Source organism: Mustela nigripes, chromosome 12, assembly GCF_022355385.1.
Source record: "Mustela nigripes isolate SB6536 chromosome 12, MUSNIG.SB6536, whole genome shotgun sequence".
NCBI classification, from domain to species: Eukaryota; Metazoa; Chordata; class Mammalia; order Carnivora; family Mustelidae; genus Mustela; species Mustela nigripes.
In genome coordinates this window covers 105,620,703-105,647,728 of record NC_081568.1, presented here as the reverse complement: position 1 = coordinate 105,647,728, position 27,026 = coordinate 105,620,703, and the positions used below count along the sequence as shown (strand labels likewise).

The 27,026-nt window shown below is 35.2% G+C and overlaps 1 protein-coding gene across 5 annotated transcripts in view; it reads left to right on the top strand.

Moving 5' to 3' along the window:
* SSBP2 (single stranded DNA binding protein 2) overlaps positions 1-21,456 on the top strand; it is a 296,460-nt gene extending 275,004 nt beyond the window's left edge. For all 5 annotated transcript variants that reach the window (XM_059418173.1, XM_059418175.1, XM_059418171.1 and 2 more), the window contains 5 exons: positions 782-852; positions 3,694-3,772; positions 6,219-6,247; positions 13,072-13,170; positions 20,841-21,456. In XM_059418173.1, coding sequence (XP_059274156.1) covers positions 782-852; positions 3,694-3,772; positions 6,219-6,247; positions 13,072-13,170; positions 20,841-20,870 — 308 coding nt within the window. In that variant the 3' untranslated portion in view covers positions 20,871-21,456. The remainder of the gene's footprint in view (positions 1-781; positions 853-3,693; positions 3,773-6,218; positions 6,248-13,071; positions 13,171-20,840) is intronic.
* Positions 21,457-27,026: the final 5,570 nt, after the last annotated feature.

The window sequence follows — 27,026 nt, the reverse complement described above, 5'->3', positions numbered from 1 at the left end:
GTAAAATATATGGCCTTTCACTCCAGGTAATATGTTATAAAAACACATGTACTCAGAGACTTAATTAGAATTAGCTAATAGACATGAAATATAAATTTTAAAAAATACTATAAAATGTTTTATATTTTTCTATGGATATATACTATAGTTGCTTTTACTATAATGAATCAAGAATAAAATGCATGAAAAAAATTTCATCGAAAGTTGTATAGGAAGAAGCTGGCTTTTACTTCAAGCAAGAGAAATTTTCATTCCAATTTTATAGTCTTGTCCTACTTTCTTTCTTTTAGAATTAAGCAAGGATATCCCACCAGCTATTAATAATTATTAGATAAATAAAAAAATGTTTTATAAATTGGTATATAAGAAGCTTAAGGAAATAGTGAACATTGAAAAGCTACTGAATCTGAATTTTAAGATGTTTTTGTTATATTCATACATACAAATTACATAGTGAAATCTCAAAGTACCCATGTTTTTTTAAAAGAAAAGATTTACTGTAATTTTTTAGATTTTTAAAGTAATGTTCCTTTCGACCTGAGTTATTCAAGTGATTACTCCTAATATATTAGGTAACTATTCCCATTTACAACCACAGAATGATAATTTCTGAGTTGGAAAATGACATACAAGTATTTGTTTCTGAACATTAGTAATGACTCTTTCAAGTGCTACATCTATTAATATGTGTATGTGCACAGATCATCTTTGATTATTACTTTGTGTTGACTTGGGTATAAATTATAAAGAAAGAAATTAATTACATAATGTTTTGTTTCAGATTCAACCAACTCTGGAGACAACATGTATACTTTAATGAATGCAGTACCTCCTGGACCTAACAGGCCTAATGTAAATACGAACTTTTAATATATTTTGGAATGTAGTTGAAGGCTCAAACTCTTAAGTGCATTCTATTTCCTAGATACTACTTAAGCTTTCTATTGTATTATCCAGGAACTTATTAGATACCCCCCAAAATCAAACCCTTTCTAGGTTCTGGGTTGAAAAAAATGTAATACATAAAATATATAACAAAAGGTTTCATATCAATATGACCTAAATGTAAAACTGCACCTGATCAATTATAAAATGTCAGGGCATAGTTTTATCTCAAATCTTACATACTAATAATAATATTTGAAAATGACAGGTAATACATAATCATTTATATTTACCACATTTTTAGTATAACTAATTTTTTCATTGTGGTTGTTTATTTCTTTTATCCTGATTAACTTGAAATAAATTAGGAGATTTGATATGCTTGTTTTTTTTAGATTTTTGAAATCTGGACTTTTAAATATGAAGATGAAGCAGGTCTACATAAAGAATTTGGGTGTTCCTAATAAAGCATATGGTTGCGATTTTTCCATAAAAGCTTAAAGAAGAATATCTATAAGACCTACATATTAACAAACAATATTTATAACAGGGTATAATTAATAGATATATACATGTATATATGAATATAAGGTCACTAAAATGAAATAAAAATTAGAAGATATAAAAGGAATCTTACATAAGTATACCAAAACACAGGAATGAAATAATTATTATAACTGAGCTTCCTAGCAGTGAAGACAACACATCCATCCATTATTATGATACTTGAAATATGGCCAGTCCCAGTTGAAGTGTGTTGTGAATATAAAATACATGCTAGACTTTGAGGCATTAGTATGAAAATATAATGTAAAATATTTCATTAAAGTTTTTATGTTGACTACATGATGAAATGATCATTTTGATAAGATAATATATATATATTAAAGTTAACTTAACCTGTTTCTTTTTACTCTTCAAACATGGCTGCTAGTAAATCTAAATTTACTTATGTAAGTTTGCCTTTGCAGCTTGCATATTATTTTTGTGAAGCAGTACTGCCTTCAGTTATCACTCTGCTCTTTATATAATCAAATAAATTGGTTTTCAGGAAAAAGGAAGCAATTTCCTGCGAGTATAGTCTAAAAGGTGTTTCCACACTAATCTTAATGAGCATTGAATATGATAACAAACAATGTTCATTGTAGAAATCCAGCGGAAATACGGAAAAGTTCTTCATAGTGCAAATTTCATATCTTAGAACTTGATATTTGAAATGGAGGGAGTGAGAGAAGAAACCCAGAGTACTGAAGACATTTCCCTGGGCAGCTAAGCTGATATCATCCAAGTATGTTTCATTCTGGTCCTCTAACTCGATACAAAGATAAGAGATCCAAGAAAAGTAGAAGCTGAATGTGTCCCTTTTTCAAATGTCATTCTTCTCTGTCAGAGGTAGTAAAAGCAAATGCCTGCTGAGGGCTAGGTCTGTAGTTTTATGTGCTTCAAGCGTACATACCAAAAGTCTACGTGTCTTTGAAAACACTGTAGGGGCCAGATAAAAGGACTGAACCAAGTAAGTTCAGAGGGTCTTGGCCTTGCCAGCACAGGTTTCTCAGCCCAGATCTAAACAATGCTTTTAACAAAAGCTGAATAAAACAGTAAGTTCAAAGTTAATTTCTTTAAGCTATCATTTGAGGTATATATATATTCATTCTAAGTTGTTTACTGAAAATCAATATGTGTGCTTGAAGGCAACAAAATTGTAGTCATTATCCTGGGAAAATGAACAAGCATGTGGTTTGTATGATCCTGGTGATGGAAAGCCTTCTTCCTTCCAAACCAACAGGGATACATAGATAGAGATTAGAGATTATATATACAGTTACATGTTGTCTGCTGAGGGCACCTATTTTTCTCCCAAAGGGCGGTATGACTAACAAAACACCACTGCCCCATCTGCACACATAACTGTGCACAGACACACACACACCACATTCAGTATTCTGTACCATACAACACAGAAGAGATGCTTTTGGCATGGGAAATTTTAAGAGCGAGTGTTTTTCAATAGGTTATTTTAACTGTAAACGCAAGATAATTATAGGTAACTTGTCTTCACACAGGGTTTAGATTTCCTTAGGAGTATTCCGGGGAGATAAGGAAAAGACTGAGTGGGTGGGCCATGGGCTCTTCACCTGCTCTACCACAGTAGGTCAGCTCTCACCTGTTTCGTACTGGGCTTCCAGCTGAAAATAAAATAATCCCACTACTTTTAAAAATGTCAAGTACAACTTCTGTAGAATGTCCAGTTGTCATTGAACTGACATAGTTGAGACTGCCAAGAATTAACTGTATTGAGCTGCCCCCTCAGTACGCTGAGCTAAATGTATTTAACCTGCAAGATGAAATTATTTACTATGTCCATTTGAACGAGGATAGTTTGTCTGCTAAGAAAAATGTTAATGTTGGCATAAGAATGTTGAGTTATTCTTATTAACAAACCAATACTTTTAGCAGCTTCTTAAGAATCATCTCTAGTTTATAATAGCAAAATCTATCAACGGCATAGAAAAGACCACTTATCTTCTCATTTGCACTGGAATGTATGTACTTTCTAGTTGAGGATACCTAAACAAAAATTGGGATATGAATGAGGATTAGCCTGAATTTCCAGAACCTGGAGAAGATAGTATGAGGGAAGTGGGGTGGTCCAGTTGAGAATCTCTAAGGCTGGAAAAAACCTCAAGTACTTGAAAATGAAAAGGAGTTGTGGAAGTAACTTCTCATATTAAAGATTAGATATTGTAACATGGAGATAAACAGTTGTTTTCAATGTGATCATAGTAATTTTCTTCATTTTTTAAATAGTTTCCAATGGGCCCCGGGTCAGATGGTCCCATGGGTGGATTAGGAGGAATGGAGTCACATCACATGAATGGCTCTTTAGGTAAGGATATTAAGTTTGATGTTTAGAAATCAAAACAAAAACCTTAATTCTACATAGTGGATATTATAGTTTGCACAGTGCTTTCGTATACAACAATCTATTTTTAAATGTTGCAACTTTCACTTCAGACTGATATTTGGCAGTATATAGGTTATGATGACTGGAGATCATTTGAAAATCAAGAGAGTAGAATTGCTCTCACCTAGCTCTTATTCATAAGTGTTTACTATAACCTATCAAGGTGTGGGTGTTTTATGATAAAAGGAGATACTGCTGCTCTGGGCAGTATATCTGGGCAGATAAAAGGAGATACTGCTGCCTCCCTCACCTGGAGGACTACAGTATCTTCCCAACTGGTTTGTCTCTGAAGGTATAGAGATGGTCTCAGAGGAACTTAGGTTCTCTGCAGGAATTTCTTAACTTTTTCTTTATATTTTTAATTCTCATCTCTTTTAAAAATAAAATCGGTAATCATATTCTGAATAATCTGAAGGATTCTCTTAAGAGAGAACGGTGGAACATACCCTGCATTTGTCATAAAGCTGATTTCTAGTACTGTGACTAATTGTTGGACACGGACTTCATAATGATGCCTTCTCACCGAATGAAGCCAAATAGCTTCAAGGTGAAATGCAAAACCAAAACCAAAAAACAATCGCATTTATGTTTATATATGTTTGAGTAACATTATCATAAGCTAAAAGTTGAATGGGGATAGAAGCTTATGATAATTTTCTTTCTTTTGGAAAAGGACCACCTTTTACTTAGGTTGGAGTAACTATGCCTGCAAGTAACTTAGGTTATGCACAGATTTCACAACTCTAACCAAATGCCATCCTCTAATACTCTAAAAAGGACTGTAACTTCAATAATCAAGAAATTATTTGTAACATGTTGATAGATTTTTGAGCTTTTAAGGTCCATACTTATTTTACATACATAATCTATTTTGCCTAGATTTCAAAGTCTTAATTTGCACTCTCCAATTATGATAGCCACTAACCATGTATGACTATTTAATTTTAAGTTAAAATTAAGTAAAATATGAAGTTTACTTCCTCACTTGCTCTACCACATATCAAATGTAAATAGCCACACAAAGCTCCTGGCTACCTAATGGACAGCATAGAGACATCTCCATCATTAAACAAAGCTCTACTGGGCAGCACTTATTCTAGAACTTTATTTTTTCCTTTATTGCAATATAATTCACTTTCCAATCTTTTCATTTGAAAATTATTCACAAAAGGTGACATTTGATCCAGTTAGAAGATTTTCAGTTATATTATTCCCTATAATAGAATTTGCAGAAGAGTTTCACATAGGCTTAGCATGTGGCTTATTACTTTTATAATAAACATTGTTGTACATATTTTTGTATACATAATTACATATATACTCAATATTTAATAATTTATCTCTGTTTGTAAGCACTATTTTGTGCTGTAACTGTTTTCCTATTAAAATAATATTTTTATGCCAAGAAAATTGTTAAAATAGTTAAAAATAAATCTAATATTGTGGCAAAGGTCTGATCATTGTTCCTTGTTATCTAATGTCTGATTCCATTTCCTAAGCAAGAAATTACTATTGATTGTTCACTTCTGCCAAGAATCAACATAAAATTTTTTAAAATTTTGGGCCACCTGGGTGGCTCAGTGGGTTAAGCCTCTGCCTTTGCTTTGGGTCATGATCTCAAGGTCCTGGGATGGAGACCCGCATTGAGCTCTCTGCTCAGTAGGGAGCCTGCTCCCCGCCCCCCCACTGCCTGCTTCTCTGCCTACTTGTGATCTCTCTCTGTCAAGTAAATAAATAAAATCTTTAAAAAATAAATTAAAAATTTTTTTAATTTTATAAATTTTATGAAAATCTTATGAATTAACATAAAATTATAGTGCGTTTTGAAGACATTCTTACTTTTGATAGATTGCCTTGAATATTGATTGCTGTCAAATTTTTAATTTGACATATAATATAGCTCAGAATATTATTAGACATTCTTATAGATGCCCATTTTATATTTTATCAGCTTTAGAAGTATCATTTCAGAAAATATATTTCTTTCTCATGTTCTCTATAGACATACACATATGTACATACATTTTAAAAATTTGAATTGAATAGGATTTAGAAATGATCTAATATTTTCATTTTCAGGAATTTAGGATAACAATAGTTTTCTTCATTCTGCCATTGCAAAAATAAAAAAAGATGACGGGGAGCTAGAGGTACAACTCATCCTTATATTGGCCATCAGATGATACTTATCAGGCAATATAAGAGAATAGGAATTTTTTAAGATTAAAATTTTTTAAGATTAGAAAATTCAGGAGATATATACTAGAAAATACAAAGAGTGTATTCTTTTTATTTATGTTAAAGGAATGCTTCATTTATATACAAAATTATTACCTAATAAAGATTTTTTTTTCATATTTTATTTCAGGCTCAGGAGATATGGACAGTATTTCCAAGGTGAGTATTATATATCATCTGTGTTTTTTTTTAATTTGCATTTTATTCTACATGGGACTCTTACTAAAATTATTAGAATAGCCTTATGAATTTTGTTCTTGAACAAGCATTTGAAAGTACAGGTCCACATATAATTAAGTAGAAGTTAAAAATATTAATGCATATAATAGGAAGGGGTAAAATGAGTTTTTTAACATGGTAAGATTCATTTATAGGACATACTATATACATGATCAGTTGACACCCAAGTAATAGTTTAATTACCTTTATTATGTCATTTATTTATAAAACAAATTGATATAATATAATCTTTTGAAAATGTTAAGAAGTCTAGATCAAAATGAGAAGAGGTAAATTTGAAGAATGTGTTGTTATACAAGGGCATTGCATTTATACATCTCATTTGTCTTCCAAGCCTTTATTAGGTAATGCTGATCTTCTCGATCATTATTCTAGTTCCCCAAAATAGAATAGGAAAGTAATTAGAAGAAAAGTATAATAATACAAGTAGGAAAGAGAGCCTTCCAATAGCATGTATCTGCCTTTTTCCTCCTTCCAACAGTTTGAGTGTTTAAAATTAATACTCTGCTAAGATGCCTTATATTTTTTTCAGAATACCTAAATACTTTTTAGGTCATGATGAATTTAAAATAGTTCTCTGTGGGTCAAAAATACATTTAGAATGGCTGATAAAAACTATTAACAACCATTAAAATGACTCTCTTAGAAGTCTGCTTTATATCAATAAATACCAAAATTCATTAAAGGGTAACTTCACTTTTAATCCTACTTCTAATAATGTAAAATTCCTGGTGCCAAGGAAAATACAGTAAGATTGATTGGGCTGCAAAACCTTTTAAATTAAGACTTAAAGTGAAGGAGAGAGAGGGAGTTGAACTGGCATTCTGACATCATATATACCTTGTCTGGCTGCTTGGCCTCACAAGTGCTACATGCACTTTGGATATTTATGGTTCAACAAGCAGCAAGATCTTTTTCTCTTCTTAAAATAGATACATATTTATAATAAGCACTAGCTTACTTCTGTGAGAAATAGGTAAAACCTGCAAAAGACCTGTTTTCGAAATAAGATTCATTGTATAATTCCATTAGAGCCATCTTTCTGGGAAGCCCCCTTACAAGTCAGATGACCATGATTGTACATGCTATCTTAGGTATCTGAGAATTGACATTCACTGAATTGTGCTTTGTGGTCACCAATAAAATTTCTAATTTTGTGTTTGAGGAGCATTTCTAGTATCTTACACGAAGGTGGGATCCTCCAGATTGCTTACCGTCATCTTTCTAAAATTTCTATTCACTACCCACAACTTTCTACATTAGACAGATGTAAACAAAATACTATATAGGAAAGTACTTTGGGGTTTTTTTTAAGTTTTTTATTTAAATTCAAGTTAGTTAACATATAGTGTAATATTAGTTTCAGGAATAGAATTTAGTGATTCATTCCTTACATATATAACACCCAATGCTCATCACAAGTGCCCTCCTTAACACCCATTTAGCCCATCCTCTCCCACCTATGGGAAAGTTCTTTGTAATTTATTCATAGAACACTTTAAAACTTTTAAATAGATTCATAATGACAAATTAAATACCATCTTCTTATCTGTCGTCATATCAGATCTATTGCTATTCCTTCTGTGCTCATTTTCCCATTCCTATTTCTGGAGACAAGTTTTTCCATTACATTGTGCCCCCTGCTGATAACATTCTCTCGCCTGGTGATGTATTGCTTATTCATTAAGCATTAATTGACCACCCAATATGTACTTTTGTGTCCTGAGTATTATCCTGTGCACCATGGGGAGATATAGAAGACTTCTTTAAATACACACATAATTTCTGTCCTCAAGTGGTTAGGCAGGAGTTCCTTCACTCAATAAACATTATTGCACCAAGCCATTACTCCAGGCTCTGAAAAGCCAAGGATAAACATGGTATGATCTCGCCCTCAAAAAGCTCAATGTAACTGAGGAGACCAAAGACAATAAGGAAAAGCTTTTACAAAGCAAAGTCCAAATATATTTCAATTAACTTAAAAACTCTCCCCCCAAAAACATGTCATTTAACAATGTACTAGGAATGACTGGTTGTATCTGCCTTCGGATGAGGTAGGTCCTATGTAGCTCATTTCTGCACTGCCCCCTGTCCAGGCTTGTTGGTCCTGGGCTCCAACCAGGCTGTCTGGGTGATGTACCACTGGTACGTCTCACATCTTCACTACACTGTGGTCATTTTTCCTCCGATCAGCAGCATTATGTGTACACCCCTTCTCTCCCTCCCTCATTCCTCTCACAGGCTAATTATTTCAGATTTTTACTCCATACTGTCCACATTATCACTACCTCCGTTTTCCCCACCTTCTTCCTTTTCCAACATAAGACCAGCTATCCTAAGAACATTTTATCCTAAGAACACTCCCCTCCCTTTTGTCCTGTGTCCTGGCTTCACTCCTTTTCATCCTGTTCTTTTTCTAGTCATTCTTACTTGTAAATCATAAGATAGTTGTGACAATTACTGCTCAACGGTTTTGTTCAAAATCCCTCTTTGGTCTCCAGCTTCACCTTCCTAGTTCTTCAGTTAAACCTGTATTTTATTGAGTGCCAGTATTACGTATTTTTTTAAGTGTCTTACTCCATTTTTTTAATCTTTAAAAATTTGTTTCTTTTTTTTTTCTTACTCCATTTTTAATGTTTACTAGTACTACTCCTACTCTTTTTCTACCTTTTTATTGTAAATATACTCTATTTTATTCTTTTTCTATATAAGGTAATGAAGAGTACTGAATTGAGAATCAGAAAACCTGGTTCTACTACCTACAAACTGGGGCAACATGGTACTTCATTTCTCTTAGGCTTAGTTTCCTTAGCTTTAAACAAGAGCTTGTAGTTCATTCCCTGCCTTCTTCAGAAAATTGTTGAGAGTCAAGTATGAACATATGCTAGGAGCTCTGAAATACTATATAGATACTAAGTATTTTCCTCTTCGTGATCAGACTGTGTTTTGTGGGCAAGGCTGGGCACTCACACTGTCACCTGCATTGTGATAACACTTGTTTCGATGGCAAAAAGAGCACAGAACTCCAAATGAGGAGTTCTAAAATTATTTCTTGTTCAGTTGAGGATTATCTAGTAAAACCCCTCTGTATATTTCTCAAAAATGCAGAATTCATCTGTAATTTAGAAGCCCAAATGTGAAATCCTTTTCATTTCTTTTGCAGCTGAGAAGTCCCCCATTTAATCAATGAAACAAAAATATTTTCCCTTGGAGTTGTTTTAGAGTTGGAGGTGGAGAAGAACATATGGTTTATTTTCTTAGAAGGAGGTCATCTAAATAAGTTTTGCAGTTCACATGAACATATTTAACATTTATATTTTTGAATTTGGGAAAAAAACTGTATCAGAGAAGGCCAGATCTGATCGTACCACACTTAATAAATTATCAAAGAATTATTTTCAGTCTGAAACTTTCTGACTCAAGAACTTTAGTTCCAGTTAAAGATCCCACCCACACCCATCAGAGGGCAGCTAATAGATAACTGTGCTCCCGTCATCTTCCCAGTGTGACCTGGGTTCTAGCTTACTATATCCCCTGAGAGAACCATGACTGAAATTTTGTTCTTTTGGGGGGCTGGCAGAGTCAAAATAACCCTCTGCAAATCTTGTTATTGGCAGTCTCTGAGAAATCAGTTCAAAATCCATCTCATGAGGGCTTCAGATAATGTCAGTATTATTTTATTCCAGTTATGGGCACAGTCAAAATTTCTGTAAATGAGCACTTGTTTAATAGCAGTTTGAAAAAGTTTGGAATAATTTCTGAGGGTGGGTGGAGGAAGGAACAAAAATTTAATTAATTAAAAGATGATATGTAAATTTTTTAAAAAGATAATATGGAAGAATGCTTATAAGATAAAATCAGAGAACAGAGGTTCTAAGAGAATTGAATGTGTTACCAGAGGAAACCACGTGTGTGTGTGTGTGTGTGTGTGTGTGTGCGCGCGCGCACAGGTACATGCGTATGCACAAATGGATACGCTTGTATGTAACATTCAGGTATGTTGTCATGTTAAGGGAAAAACATTCCAGCTAGAAGAAAGGGTAAATGAGAATGTAATAAAATCCCTTGAAGCTGGCATTGGTGGAATATAGCAATACTTTCATAAGCCAAATTCTTAAAGTATAGGAAGGAAATACAGTACACATTAACTGAAGTAAGAAATGTAAGCAAAATGCCTAATGCAGCTAAAAGTGATCTTTACTTGGATTCTTTTGTACTCCCTACTCCCTAATTATGTGCTCAAGCTATCAGAGCACCTTTTTAACTGATCTAAGCCTTTTTGTGTAGACCTGATCTAAGCCCTTTGTTCTTGCCTTGATGATGAAATCTACTAGAAACTCTGCACACAAACACAGCTACAGCAAAATGTAACATAACACATGGTTCATTGCCACCCACACTCATAACCTGTTCTGGGCTGGCTGGTGTTTGGAACCACTATCTTAGCTGTTCCTTAGACACCAGTATTAAGTATGCCTTTGGCCTGTATCCTCATCAGGTCACTCCTTAATCATGGACGGCACAATTTCCGTAAGACTCCCCATTGAGAAACTTCTGCTTTCACATTTTGTAGAGATATCTTTAGGTTAAAAAAAAAAACAAAAACAAATTTGCCCTATCATTTGAAGATTTTCAGATATGCCCATGGAGCTGGATAAGAATAAATTTCAGAGACCTGATCCTAGCTGTTTTGTATGCTAAATGTGTCCTTTAATCTCCTTTTCATGTACTTATATATCTTCCTCCCACCCCAAAAAAGTCTATACTGCTGAGCCACCATGCCATGAACAGATTGCATGGAAAACAGAAATAATAAAAGCTGTTTTAGAAGTATTTAAATACTAATGCAGAGTTACTTTCAAATTCTGAATATTTTGAAATCCACATTTTGAGTCAGAAATTAGATTTGAAGCTAGCTACACTTCCAAAATTGTAAATTAAGAGATGATTCATGGGACCGTGCAAGCAGAGACAGTGAGCACCCCAAATCAATCAAAGATGCACTGCTCATCTTGGAGCACCTCAGTTGCCACAGGAAGTGTGTTTGTTATACAGAAATGAGAAAGCCTCCAAGTGTATCCTTAAATACCCTCGTATATATGTTAGATTATTTTTTATTCTGAAATTACCAATTTCTTCATTATGTATAAAATGACAAATCCTTCACCAAAGAGATTTTGGCTAAATATTACCACATTTTTATAAATTTGGTTTTCTTTTTTAACTAAATCAGCATTAGCATTCCTGTTTCCAAAGTACAGTTGATTATCTAATTAATAACTTTAATCATTAAGGAGCTATAAAATAATACTTAGTTAAATGTTACTTAATTTTTTTTTTAAGGAAACAAAGTTATTCATGTTCATTTGAAAGTACAGTTGCTTTTCTGTATATTTGGAAAACTAACATTTTGAGAGAAAATTTAATCCAAAAAAAGAATCCTCTTTATGCTATTAACTGTGGTTCCCCAGCCCTTGGGGTTCATTGGCAAATCGAGCTCCTATGGACTTCAGAGAATCCTTGTTCTCAGATCTTCCCTGTGGGGTGCACAGCAGGACAAGATATAAGCTGTATTTCCACCAGTTCATCTACCTGTCTCTGCTTTACAGTTTTACCATATTCTAAAACAGCACATATTCTTCTGGGAATAACTCATTCATGAAATTTTAATTTTTATGACATAACTTTGTTTTAGTTAAGTCAGAATCTTCAGAGCAATTTTCTTTTAAAAATCTAGAACTTATTCAAAAAGAATATGAAATAGAAATGGCTCAGAAAGAAACCTACAGTCTTTCTTCCACTTAAAATAACAAATAAAAATTTTTAACCTTGAGGTTTATTTTTACAAGTCAATAAATTAGACATGGAAAGAATCCCTCAGTCAGAATATTGTGTGAACATGCTTTGTATGGCAATTCGATTCTGTATTTCCTGTTGCTGGAGAGTAACAGATGACCTCCCATAGCTAAAATCGCACCGTAATAACAAGACTAGCAAATTTAAGTAGAATATGAAGCAATCTGCGGCTAACTTAGGGTTTCATTAGGTTGCTAATATCAGCCATTTTATCTTAAAGTTTCCAAGTAAATCTGTTCTTAAACTAATGAAAGGAAAAGATTCTAAAGCAATTTGCTTTGAGCCTTCTCTTCCTCTACAAGTGCATATTAAATTCTCAAGTCCTAAGGTAGTTCTCTTGTTCCTCACGATAGTTGTTAACCATCTTCCTTTTTTCCTATGGTTCATATAAAAAAAAAAAAAATAGTTGAAAGAGTATTACTATGCAAACCACATGTCGTATTAAGGGGAAATGTTTTGGAACAGTGACCTTTTGAAGTTTGATTAGTAAAACTACCGAGGCAGGTCATTGTCCCATCATGCCTGATCAGTGGGTAGGCTCTCTTCATCACGCCCCTGCTGGGAATGTTTTTTAAACTCTATGTAGTACTAGAACTCTGTAAGCTGAGGGTGGGAAATTGAATAAATATTGATTCTGAGACTAAGAAAACAGTTGTGCTTGGTTATTTTGGGTTTTTTGTTTGTTTTTTAATTTCCATTTGGGAAAGCATTAGTACTTGTCAAGGTGTAAAGAATGAACTAGAATACACAGTAGAAGTCTGAGATTAGAATTATAAGTCTGCTTTGTCCTTAGAGATGCTGCTGTAGATTCCATTTTTGAAACAGTATAATGCAAGAGGGAAATTAAAATCTTCAACAATGCCTTGTTTTCTAAATCTTGTTTACAGAATTCTCCCAATAATATGAGCCTGAGTAATCAACCTGGCACTCCAAGGGATGATGGCGAAATGGGGGGAAATTTCTTAAATCCTTTTCAGAGTGAGAGTGTAAGTATTCCTTTGACTACATTATTATATCCAAAATTTAGTTCTGAAGCTTTTCTATTGGAATATATTCATAAAGCCACTATTATGACTGTTTACCTAGAGCTTAATAGGTTGATCTTTTAAAATTTAGAAAACTAAGTAGAATTTCTTTGGAAAAAATTGTTTTAGTTAACTTTTTCTTTTTTGCTCCTGTCCTATGTACATAGTTACAAAAACAAAAAGTATAATACTAATTTTCTTATAGAGAACATCCCCTATAAAGAAACATACTGGAAACAGGTTGCATATTTGATAGTTTTTACAAGTTTTCACGTTACTAAAATGTCTTGACTGGTGGCAAAATCAGGTCTGTTCTCAGAACTATCCTTAAGACTCTGAATCTTCTCTATAAGATGTCTTTACTTCACATACTAGACCTCACTGGGCCGAAGGCCAGTATTGGTAGTCTATTAACCTATTGTTTACTTTTAACCTGAGCCGGACACCAGAGTCATTTTTTGAGTATGATTACGGTGTTAAGCAAAGGCATCATCATTCCATAATCTCCACAGAAGTAGACAGGAGCAAAACGAGGTGCAGTAAAATTCATTCACTTATTGAACAATTACTGAGCACTTGCCGCAGGCCAAAGCGACAGGCGACGAACTGGAGAGATGAGAAAGACAATATGGTGTCTTTTTTCAAGGAGTTACTACATGCTACAGTGATTTTTTTAACCTGATATCTCACATTAGGAACATCTACGGAATTTTTAAAAATATAATTGCCCAGAACTCTCCCTAGACCTCGTGAATCAGAATTTCTAGGAGTAGGACCGGTCATACCTGCAAATGAAAAAGCCTCGTTAGTGATGCTCATGCACGTGCTCTGCCGAGAACTACTGAGTCTGGATATAGCATAAAGGATTTCAGAATCCAAACCAATTTCATCTTCATTGGATCAGTGCCCCCACATATGGATTGCTATCGTTAAAATCAGAGTAGAAAACTTCCTTCATTTTGCCCTAACTCAGCCTTTACCAGAGATGATACCCTAAGAATGTGAAGCAGCGGCTAATAACATATCTGCTTGTGCATGGAAAGGCTGCTTCGAGCCTCAGACTAAGCGTTCTGTGGTTTCTTTCATTTCTAACAAGCACAAGCCTAACGTGCCTATGTGGGCTAAGACTTCCCCTGTTTTTAAACATTACTTCTGTTAAAACTGGAAATAAAGTTACACTGATCTTTGTTTTATTTGCAGGATATATATATGATTAGTGAGGACAAAGAATGTATATGTAAAAATTCGTATTAAAAAATCAAAAGATTAGCCCATCGGTCATGATGAAATAGGAAGAAAAACCACATAGTTTGTAATGATGCTTAGGATTATAGGAATTCTTCTTTAGATAATTCAGTTTGTTTCAAGACTATGGACAAATTAGTTCATTTTAATCAGTTAATGTTCACTCTATCTAATTAGAAACATTTATTATTTTTTTTAAATAGTATTTTATTTATTTATTTGACAGAGATCACAAGTAGGCAGAGAGAGAGGAGGAAGCAGGCTCCCCGCGGAGCAGAGAGCCCGATGTGGGGCTCGATCCCAGGACCCTGAGATCATGACCTGAGCCAAAGGCAGAGGCTTAACCCACTGAGCCACCCAGGCGCCCCAACATTTTTTTTTTCTGTGAATTCTTTCAACAATAAAATGGTATCGTTCAGTGGGATATATAATAATTCAGTTCAGCTCAACATTTCTTGAGCCTCTTATATGCAGTGTGCTTGGTTAAGGACAAAGTATTCTGAGATAAATATAACATATCCCTAACCCCAACAAAATGCAATCTGATGGGAAGAATGGGTTACAAAACTAATTAAACCACATGTCAGATTAGCAGGTGCTATAATAGATATAAACCGGGCTTAAAAAAAAAAAAAGTATAGAGGAAATATTAGTCTTGGATTGGAGAAGAAGACTTTTTTAAAAAGGTCCCACATGACTTAGTTTTAGGGACAGGGACAAGAGGACCTCTCCCCCTCCCCATTCCTTCTTTCCCAGATTTGTCACTGAGTACTCCTGCCTTGTTTATCTGTCAGCGAGGGCTGCCTCTTTCGAACGGGCATCTGATAGCTTTTTATGGGGAATCAGATATAACAGGACCCGAAACACTTCTTTCCACGGGATAAACACAAGCCTCACCCTTTAAGCTTAACTGGACTCGGCACGTGCAAAACAGCAGATGCTTTTGTGAACGTGTGCTGAGGAGAGAGAGCAGCTGGAGCAGGGCCCCTCCCATCCCTGACTCCTGGCCCAGCCTCACTATCCCAGAAGCCAAGAAGAAGGTAAAATGCCAGACTCTGTACAGAGTTAGCAGAAAACAAAAGCTCCTTCCCTGCCGCTCCCCTCCCTCTGTCCTGTCCCCACCCAAAAAGTCCCCAGAGGAAAAATAATTGGATGGTGACTGAGGAACTCTCCCACCACCCAGAGACAGTGCAGCCTTGGAAGCAGGTCCACACTGGCTGCTCCACTCTTTTGTCTGCCCGGTGAGGGCTCCATTCGGTTATGAATGATGTCATTGTCATCTATGGCTTCCGGCATCACATCACCACACATTTTGTTGAGACCTTTTCAAAAGATGAGAAAGGAAAACTAAGCACATTCCATGCTGACGAATGCAGGGCTTTAAAGAAGTAAATAGGCTAGGTATCCATGAGTGAGGTTTCCTGTAACCAAGGAGAAATAGAACTTCTTAACGAATTTAAACAGAAAACATTTTTGGATGAGTGAACATGTAAATTATAGTGGCTTTTTAAATGGCTATAACTCTGAAACGCACCTACTTCTGAGTCGTCTATCCTTTGAGGGTTTGTTGGTCAAATCTTGAAGTTAAACCACAGAAGGAGGCCTGAGAAGGGAGAGAACATCTCCTGAATGCTTTTTATGTGCCAGCCACTATCCTAGTCACTTCACACATGCTAGTTCACTTAATTAGTATTTATAGAAACAAAATACCCAACCCAAAGTCAGAAACCTTGCAGTGCCAACATGCGACACACAGAAAAATGTGAATCAAATGTTACACTACTCAGTCTTTTTTGGGGGAATCGTAAACAAGACCTTTATTTCAAGAAACAAACATGCCCCCTAGTGTTCAAATTCAGTAAGATGTTTGTTTTTGAAAATCAAGAATACAAAAAAGCTTCTTTCGGAAAGTAGTTTTTCGTGTTTCTGCAGTAAAGAAAGCAGTTAGTCCTATTTCCTGAATTAATCTAGCAGAATATTTTCTCCATGGCAATGAACTATAATCAACTGAGTAAAAGTGGTATTAAAAATCATGATATCTAATAGGAATTCTAAACAAGGTGGTAGGTCATCTTCTATTACCTTACTCCCGTTTGTCATTTTCTATTATAAAGAAATGTATACCCCAATTTTTTTTTACACAGTCACATAAACACTAAATTTAAAATTTCACTTTTGTTTAGTTCAGGGTAGCTGCACTATTCTTTGTATATCTCTCATTAAGAAAATAAAATAGAGGGTGCCTGGGTGGCTCAGGTGGTTAAGCGACTGCGTTAGGCTCAGGTCATGATCCCGGAGTCCCCGGATTAAGTCCCACATTGGACTCTCTGCTTGGCAGGGAGTCTGCTTCTTTTGCTGACCTCTCTCCTCTCATGCTCTCTCTTTAGCTCATTCTCTCTTTCTCTCTCTCTCTCAAATAAATAAAAAAAGGAAAAGAAAATATAGAGAGATGCTTAGCAATAGAAATGCAGTGAGATCTGAAGTGTTCTTGAAGCATAGAAATAAGAGTTTATGCACATTGTGCAAAGACCTAATGGATCTCTGCAGTGTGTTCCATGGTACGTGAGCTATGTACAATAAAGGGAAAATCACAGATTCTCTAGTTTATACTAAAGCATGCCATTTCAAAATCTATTTTACATAAGAAGGCATGTACATGTTTGAAATTATACCTTTAGGGTTTTGTTTGTTAGTTTGTTTTTGCTAACCCAGAGAGTTAATGACTTTGTAAGAGCCATTACATCATCTAATTAAGGAGACCCAGACTCACAGAATAGTTTGGAAACGGGTCAGCCGCCTATCACAGCATTGAGCACAAACATCACAGTACGCCATCCTGAATGGATACAGCAGTACGGTGGCGACATTGCCATGTGGTCTCAGACCAGCACCTGGCAATATTCTAGGTCTCTGAATAGGAGACGCCATTTAACACCTACTCTTCCTTTACTCTAGGAAAACTGTAGGCCCCTTCTCCTGTATGTTGAAGAACAATAATCAATAACGGAATTCCTTTTTGCTTGTATATTCTATGAGTTTTCCTAGAAATTTTGTGATTTTTCCCTTATTTTAAGTAGATGAAGCCATTTCAGTAAAGGGCAGCCACAGTTGAGTTTACAACCTGAGCGGTGCAAGTAGCACGTTGCTCATATAGATGCCTGCACATTACACATGTATATCACACCCATATAGATGCCCGCACATTACACACATACTGTACCTGATCCACTTAAAGCATTATGTTACAGTTACTTGTACTATTTACAAATTAAACTATATTAGATGTTTGCTAACTTTGCTGAGCTGCATTGTTTGGAGCAGATGCTTCTATCCTTTCTGACTGAATCTGGCCCTTACTTTTTTTTTTTTAATTTTTAATTTTTTATTAACATATAATGTATTATTAGCCCCAGGGGTACAGGTCTGTGAATCGCCAGGTTTACACACTTAGGCACTCACCATAGCACATACCCTCCCCAATGTCCATAACCTCACCACCCTCTTCCTAACCCCTCCCCCTGGCCACCCTCAGTTTGTTTTGTGAGATTAAGAGTTGGCTCTTACTTTTTAAGGTCTCAGTTACTCAGGATGTGTATTAATGAGATGGTCACTAGAGTTAATTCTGACTTATCCTGAAAATTTTTTTTCAGAAACTTCCTTTGAAGTCCTTTCTGAAATGCATCAGTATCTTTTACTTTTTTTAGATAGCTGGCACTATAGACCCACAAAATCTTTTTCTTAAAACAATGATTGATGTTCTAGCGATGCTATTTAAATTTAAAACTAATTAAAATTAAATACAGCTAAATTTTCAGTTCCTAACTTACACTAGCTACATTTTAAGAGTCTGGTAGCCATGTGTGGCTAATGACTATTATATTGGACAACACAGAATAGAACATATCCATCATCACAGAAAGTTCTATTGAGCAACACTGATTAGATCACCATTCTTATTGTACCAGTAGCTATAGAAAGCCTAGATTAAACTTTTGTGTGCCCACTTTGCCATACTCTTTAATTTTTTCTACTTTTAATAAAACCTTGGTATCCATGTATTTTCTTGTTTATTCTTACCCCTAAAGATCAAATATCAAAATGTAATTCTGTTTTGTCAAAGGCTGTAGATAGCTCACTGATGCTTGTTGGCTGTAGATAGCTCACTGATGCTTGTTGTTGGGAGATCTGCCTGGTCTCATCTGATGAAATGAGGGGATATCCTCCTCCAAGCAAGGGCGTAGGGGCGGGGGTGGGCTCATTTCATCAGTTTTTGTCTGATTGCTTTGGGTTTTAGGTGCTTTGCTCTGCTCTGCTTTCTTGCTTCTGCTCTCAAGGGTAAAGGCAGAGGTTCTTCTGTCAAACCAAATCCCCTCTCTTCTCTGGAAGTTGCCCCTTTTTATCACCCTACTCGCTGTAATCCAACATTAGAGTCAGTAGCATATATAATTTAGGCTTCTTATACTGAAGGGAAATTTGAGGCTATTAACTGATTAACAAGTAGATTTTCTATGATTTGATCTGCATTTAAAGGATGAATAATCATCCCCCAAGGGTCCACTGGCCCAATATTTAGGCCTCCCCATTCACCTTTACTCGGGATCAATGTGGGGGTTGGGTTTGAGCCCTAGATTGACCCCTAACGACTTTCTGTCCAGACTTCAGTCAGCTGAGCCATTGTCACCCTGTGCTTTTCCTCAGGACATCCTGCTTTCCCTGTGAAATCCTCAGTACACACCTTATAGCTCCTTTTGGGTCCTGTAGTAACTCAGCTCATCTAGAACTCACTTCATTCTGTTCTGCCTGCTCTCTTTTTAAAGTTCACACTCCACTTCCCAGGATCATCACTTTTCCTGTTGAAGGCCCTACTGTCCAAGACCAATCCTCTTGACTTCACTTGCCTCTTTCCATGAGGCATGGTGGTTATTAACATTTTTTAAAAAGATTTATTTATTTTAGAGGGTGGGGGGAGGGGCAGAGGGAAAGAGACAAGCAGATTCTCCACTGAGGAAGGAGCCCAACAACTGGCGCTGGGCCCCATGACCCATGAGATCACAATTGGAGCTGAAAGCACTAGTCCCACAGTCGACCAACTGAACCACTCAGCCACCATTGTTACTAATGTGCTTATAGGAATCCCTTTGCCCTGGTCCTTACCAGGTCCTCACCAAATATTTTTAACAAAATATTTAAAATATTTAAGGGTTTACATTGACATTTTCATCTCGAAAATCTCTTCATCTGGAGACCATTACCATTTGGGATCCTCCCCACATCTCAGGCAATCTGGAACTGTGCTGTCCAAAATGGTGTCCACCAGCTACATGGGGATATTTAAATTTAAATAAATAACATTAAGATTACAGTTCCTCAGTCACACTAGCCCATTTCATGTGTTCAGTGGCCACATGTGCCTAGTAGCTTCCATGTTGAACGGCACAGATTATAGAACCCGTCCATGGTTGAAAAAAGTCCTTTTGGACAGTGTTGCTCTAGAACTTTTCTATCACAGTCTTCCTTGGGAATATGCCTAGATTGCCATAATTATCACAATAATGGCTCTTTGTTCCTCTCTAAATAATTTTTGAGACCTCTTTTCCAAATTTCTGAAAGCCTCACCTTTTACCAACTGTAAGCCTCATCAAACTGATAAGTAATGTGTAACAACAGAGTCCCCTGCTCCCACCCTAAAAATATTGTTGGTTGAAATTGGAGCCACAGATTAGAGGAAGACATGTATATCCTAAAGTATGAATCAGTTTCTTACGCACTCTTAAATGCTTTATGAGAACTTCTGGGAGCCAGCTGGGAGATTTTTGTTTTATTTCCCTTACACTATTAATTAAACACATGCTGAACACTTTCTATTTACTCAAGAAATATGTAGTTTTAAGGATTTTATATTTAATCTCCCCCAAATCCCTTTAAAATAAATGATATCATTAAACCCATTTTACAGGTGAGGAAACTGAAACACAGAGAGGTTAAGTAACCTTCCAAGTTTACATAGTTGGTAGGTCATGAGACTGTCCCTCATACTTATTTAATTGTGGATTGGATTTACCCAAAATGTTACAAATGCCCACAAAACATGAATGTGGCTAGAAAGAAAAGACTGAGGGACCGGGCCATTATCAACCACCTAAGTTCAACTTAGGTGGTTAATATTGTTGCTTGCCAGCACAAATATTAAAAATTTCAGGACTTAGTCAATTCCATATAAATTTACTTTTTTAATAGCTTCTTATTTTTATGTTATATGAGGTTAAAAGCTTGAGCATAAAAGATTTTAAGACATTAAAATTCAGAGTTACTACTGTTTACCAAGAAGAACATTAGCGGCCTGTAAAAGAATTGTTGTTAAAATATGGATTCTTTTTTCTTTCTAGTACTCCCCTAGCATGACAATGAGTGTGTGATCCATTACCAAGTCTCCTCATGAAAACCACAGTGAGTCAGCCCTTCACAGAACTACTACGGAAGAAAATTATTCATCACAGTGTACAGTTAAACAAAGGAATCTCAGTCACACCAAACCAACCTTTTTATTTCCTGCTCTCTCCCCTATTTTTTGAAGAAAGCGGGTCCAAACGTGATTCAAACAACTGTACAGAGCGGCATATTAGAATTGCCCTAAACTGAACTGCAAATAATTATCTGTGTATGTATATGTGTGGGAAAAAGAATGTATTGCATATGTGTATGTTATATGGACATATGCACATACATACATTGGCCCACAGGACATTGTAAAATATTATTACATGACATCTTAAGTAGAAATAAGTAGGGACTTTTATTCCATCCTTTTTTTCACGTTTACATTTTAATTATTAAAAGTTGCTCCTGCCCCTCCCTGAACTATTTTGTGCTGTGTATATCACTGCTTTATATAAGTTATTTTTTAAGGTGAACTCAGATGTTATGGTTTTGTAAATGTCTGCAGTCATGGATAGGAATAAAATTGCTTATTTGAGAGCTTTCATTAAACTGCGTCTGATCCAAGTTCTCCTGTGAATCACAAAGTGTACTGTCTCCAAAAAAAAAAAAAAAAAAATAGGTGTGTCCTCATGCTATGTCAAATCGAACAACTTCTCAGTTACCTTTAGTGAGAAGTATTTTTGTACTTTTTATTTAGGAAAAATACTTCAACTAAGGCCTAACACAGTATATTTCTGCAATAACTGCTTGTGATGAAATTCTTGACGTGTCTTTGATGATACAGAAAATCATTAATTAGCCCCAGCTGCTTAGACCATAGCAATAAAATGACAGGGGTCATCCTATTTTTAGAAACATATTTTCTCTTTCACATGATAAAGCCCAGAAGTGATAACAAAACCATTTGCTTGAATTCGTCCCTTCTCACTGGGGATAGTAGAGCTAAATTTTTAATAACATGTTAATGGAAAATGGTATCTGATTTTTACTCAGACTTCTTGTGAACATTTCCACATAGACACTCCAAAGAAGATATATTCAAAGGACTGAGACTTTTGGCAGAAGGGGAAAAGAAGTTTTTACTGTACCCAAGGGGCTCTGACGTGCTGCTTTTCTATCCTTGTAGCTTGCTTACTAGCAGCAGAACTGACTGGTAACGGTCCCATCTGTGCATACCTCTCACTGGCAGCTAGCACCTGCTCTGTTCCCAGGATCTAGGACTTTTATTTAGAGGAAAATCATTTATAGTAACTATATTCATCTGGCCATTGACTTCAGCAGGCTCAATCTATGTTGTGTAACTGTTCAGAAAAGAATGTGTAAATGTTAAAAATTAAAGAAAAAAAAAACAAAATGCTTCCCTTATGAAAGCACATTGTTCTATGGCATTTGCCAGATCTTTTGGGGGTTTTGTGTTTAATCTTACGTACAAACACCGAAATCATCATAGGAAAAGTGTGAAGACTTTGATTTTGCACTCCAAAAGATAAGTTGGTGATCCTTTCTGTTAAAACTGTGATACAAGTAACCACTGGTAAACATCAGCTGTATCTCAAACTCTGGAGAATCTGAAAAGCGTTAATCTCAGGTAAGAGGAATCCTTCTTTCTTTAGGCTTATGGTCTCTAAATTGAAAATTTAGCCATATATTTGCTATTTCCTGGTCCCAGATGACTTACTTCTCTCAAATTCGTAACGATTTATCTCTTCCGAAAGTAAAGATTTTGCCTGTGCATGATGGGGATGCTGGGCAGAACTATTGAAGGAGGTAAAGAAACTGAATAAAATGTATGCTCCAGAGTTAAACTCCAGCCAAATGAGTCACCATTCATCCCACAGTGTGTAGGGACCTAGGACTGCACACTGAAGAACAGAGTCAAACTTTAAAGCTGCAGAGAACTTTCATGAAAAAGTCAAATTAAAAGGTCTTTAACTCAAGCCAAGGTAATCCGAAGATGACACTTTGGATAGACATGTGAATTTACCAAAAATAATTTTAATTTTCACTTTTTTATGATAATTGTGTGAACACTTTCAACCCTGTGATTATTAAGTTTAATCTTATGATGCTAGAAATTTCAAATGCTTTTGACTCCACTGTTACTGATCTTAAATTTCTTTTATTTACCTTCTAAGAAGGTATTGCTTCTTAATATCACAAACAATCATGAACCCACTTTTACTTGCCATTATTTTAGGGGTAATATTAGAATATAAATGCAATATGGGTACCATTATTTCTAGTCTACATGGCCAAAGAAAAAAGTAATATTTGATTTTTTTCAAGGTATAACAATCAACTCTTCATAAGTATTTATTTCTTCCCTCTTGCAATCCAGATTACAAATAGCTATTTCAAACTTCTTTAAATTCCTGAAATAGTTGAAAATTTATTTTTGAAAAGGAAGTTCTATTTAAGAAAATCATAAAATAAGAATACTAAATTTTAATATCAAATAACTTTCTTGTGCACCAGATAGAGAATAGTATTATCTGCATAGTAATTTTTGTATCGGTTTTGAATCATTTAAACTTTATCCTTTACTCTTGGTTTTCCATCTCCATCTATGCATGATATTAGTCTTGATATATACTACCTGTTCCTGAGTTATTTTTATATATTTCACCTCACAGGAATAGTGTCAACAATCCTTGTGCACACTGAACACATAAAATACACATATGAAATGTGAAAATGTGTAATAAGTGAAAACATTAATTTTCATTACTCTGCTTTGCATTCTTCCAGGCTCACTACAGTTGAAAATACATGCCCAATTATTTCTAAAGTCTAGCTGTCTTGTAACAAAGTTGCCCATGGGAGCAAAGACTGTAGAGTGCCATTGACCTGGTAATACCCTGCACATTTGATGGGTGAATCCTAGTGCTATGTTACAGGGGCCATGGTTTGGACACAGTTGCTTATGTTTAGGGACGGCACAACTAGGAAGCTGAGGATAAGATTTCTCTGTTGCCCAAAAGACTGACAAATCAGTTCTGCTCCCTGAGCCATGGAAAGTGCCCTAAAACACCCTTTTGCTTCCAGGAATAGAACAAAGGAATCTTCCATTTCTATTTTTTATGATGCTCTAAGATAGATCAACTCTTGTATTTCATAGGATCATTCAGTTAACATTCTTCCGGTAGCTTAAAAAACGGCAAAGAAAATAAATTTCAGCTTGGGACATGAGGAGGCCTTCATCTTTCCATACCTCTTCTTCATATTATTCTGGGTATATGCAGGAAATCATTCAGAACCGCTCCCTTGTCAGAGTTTTATACAGTCCTTATTACTGTGAAGTTTTGATTGGCTTCTTCCATGTCTTCCTCTGTACCTCCTTCCCAATCCCTGCATCATTCAGTAGAAACAAGATCTAAATGACGTTTTTACCTTCTCAGCCCCTAAACTTTTCTTTCTCATACAGTATATAGTTTTCCAAGGAGACATAATTGCGATTTCCATTTCTTGATTCTCACTGTTGATTAGAAGCAGTGCCAGAAATCATAGCTACTTGATTTTGGAAACCATTATAGTATTTTAACACTGGTTTTGCCTTCATTTTTATGTTTTATATACCCTAATGCACTTTTCTTGAAAATACTAATCGATACAGGTAATGCATGAGTGTATAGTCTGGGAGGAAGAAGGTTAATATGGAGGTGGGGAAGATTTGCCACATATTCTCCAAAAGGTAAATTAGCCTTTTGTTTTGTTTTGTTTTGTTTTAACCCCCTCTCCTGGTGGTGTAAGTTTCTTGCTCGCAATGAGGAGGAGGAGTCTGCATTTGCAGACTCACACCCAGTCCTAAGCAAGTGTAAGAGGCTCCCAGGTCTTTGAAGCATAATTTGAGAAATACCAGACCAGAGGAAGAAGCAATGGTGACCCCACTATTAATACACTAATGTTTTGCGTACTCAACTTGTTTGCATATGCACTTGCGTATATTGGGGGATAGGAGGTTTGCTCATAAAACACTCCTACTGGGACTTATGTTATGTTATACCACAACCGGTAACGATTAAACAGAATTCTTTCCTTTGACGGCTTTTTATTTCATTGGTAAAGTAGCTGATAAGCATGATTTGGGATGAAAAGACAGTAATACAAGACATAAGCAGATGGAATCTCCCGTATCCAGCTTTAACAATACCCATGTTAGCTTGTCCACTCAGACCTTCATAGGAAGGCACTGCATCTGAAGGTAAGAGCACAAATATCTTTTATTCCTCGGTTACTTCACTGCCAGTAATCATGCAATAATCATAGTTTATTGTTTTTTTAAACGTAGATACTTGTTTACAAGAAACTGAATTGACATTCTTAATTTAGTTCACCAAAAGCATCAGCTTTACCTATGAACTGTGTAAATCAGATTGAAAGAGATGAACTACAGAGGAAAAACACCTTAGACCACTTTAATTATTTTTTGAAACTATATTCTAAAGAGAAATTCTCAGTTGAATAAGTCTCCCAAGGAGAATTTCCTCTGTTAAGTTTTCCTAACTTAATGTAACCTAGTGTTATGCCTTCCTGACATTGAATTGGTCTTCCTGAATAGAAAAAAAAAATTTCCCTAAGTAGTTTAATGTAAATATTTTTGCTGACTACATCCTTAAAGTGAAATAGTTTTATCTGTAGATACTATAAAGTTTAAAGTGGGACTAGATGTTTTCATGTATAGAATTATAGTTTGTCTCTTCTTCCTTTGTGGCTTTACTATCCTCAGGGTAAACTGGACTTGTTTTGATTATCCCAGGCATTTAAAATATTATGATCTGCTCCTAGACTACTTAGCGTTGCATTTTTTAAATGAAATGTATAATGAACACAAGAAAAGTAAGTATTAATATTTCTTTAAAAATGCCACCCAGTACTTACTCCTAGTTAACATTAAAACTTTACCCCACTTTCTCTTTTCCATCATATGACCTCACTACATTGCCAAGGAAGTGAAATTTGGATTCCTCACAGTGTTCTCAGAACACAATACAATACATCATCAGCTGAATTTCCATCATGTCCTGGTAAAATTGCTCAGTAATATGTAATTAACTATCTAGTTATTAGAAAGCAATTCAAATAATCTGTCCAGTTTACATAATTTGAAAACAAATCTATACTTAGCAATACCTTAGAAATTTTCTTAATATAAACTACAGATTAAAATGTGTATAGTACTTTCTACCAGATCATATTTTGAAATGTTTCATTTTCCTTGCCTTGAAAAAACTAAAAGCTTAACAGAAACTGTATGTTAGAGTGAATAAAAGACATGCTGTTTTTTCTGATATGGAAAATGGAGAAGTCTTTATTCATAGAATTCTTTACTCATGATAGCTATGAGCTAATTGGATTGTTTAATTTACCTAATTATGATTTTAAGGTTTAATATGTTTGTTTGCTTTTTACCACATGTGTTAAATTGTTACCCATAATGTCATCCTGGAAAAACAGAATTATTTGTAAGGTTTTTACAAATGCACAAATTATGTATAAATATAATTGGAATCTGGGATGATTCTTAGTAATCTGCTATCCTTAATTCAACCGTGGTCATCAGCTACCTGACACACTCTGTAAATTTAACATGCATGTGTGTGCATGTGCGTGCATGTGCACGTGGCCATAATGGCATTTATTCTCAAATGAATTTATCACTTACTGTCTTTGTACAAATACCTGAGCTATTCATGTAATGGGGAAAGTTGCCATTAAAATGTACATAAATGTCCCTTAATTTGGCACTTAATTTTAAAAATACAACTTTTCATTTACAATTTCTACCCCTTCATTTCTAGCCTCTGCTTTATTACTTATAGAAAAAGTAAGGAAAATTATTCATCGGGAGCAGGCTTAAATGTTTCTGAATGATAAATCAAAATAAAACTAATGTGAATCTGTGTATATGACTGATAGGTAGACATTATGCCTAACATAAAAACCAGGAGTCTGTAATGTTGAAGAATTTATATGCATTAAGAAAAGTCTATGTGGGTGCTTCTATGTGGTCATATAACTAAACCAAATGCCGAAAGAATTAATATGGTTATCAAATATCAGAATTATTATGGTTATCAAATATCTGTTCATGGATAATATTTTTCTATTTTATTCCAAACAGTATTATATATAAT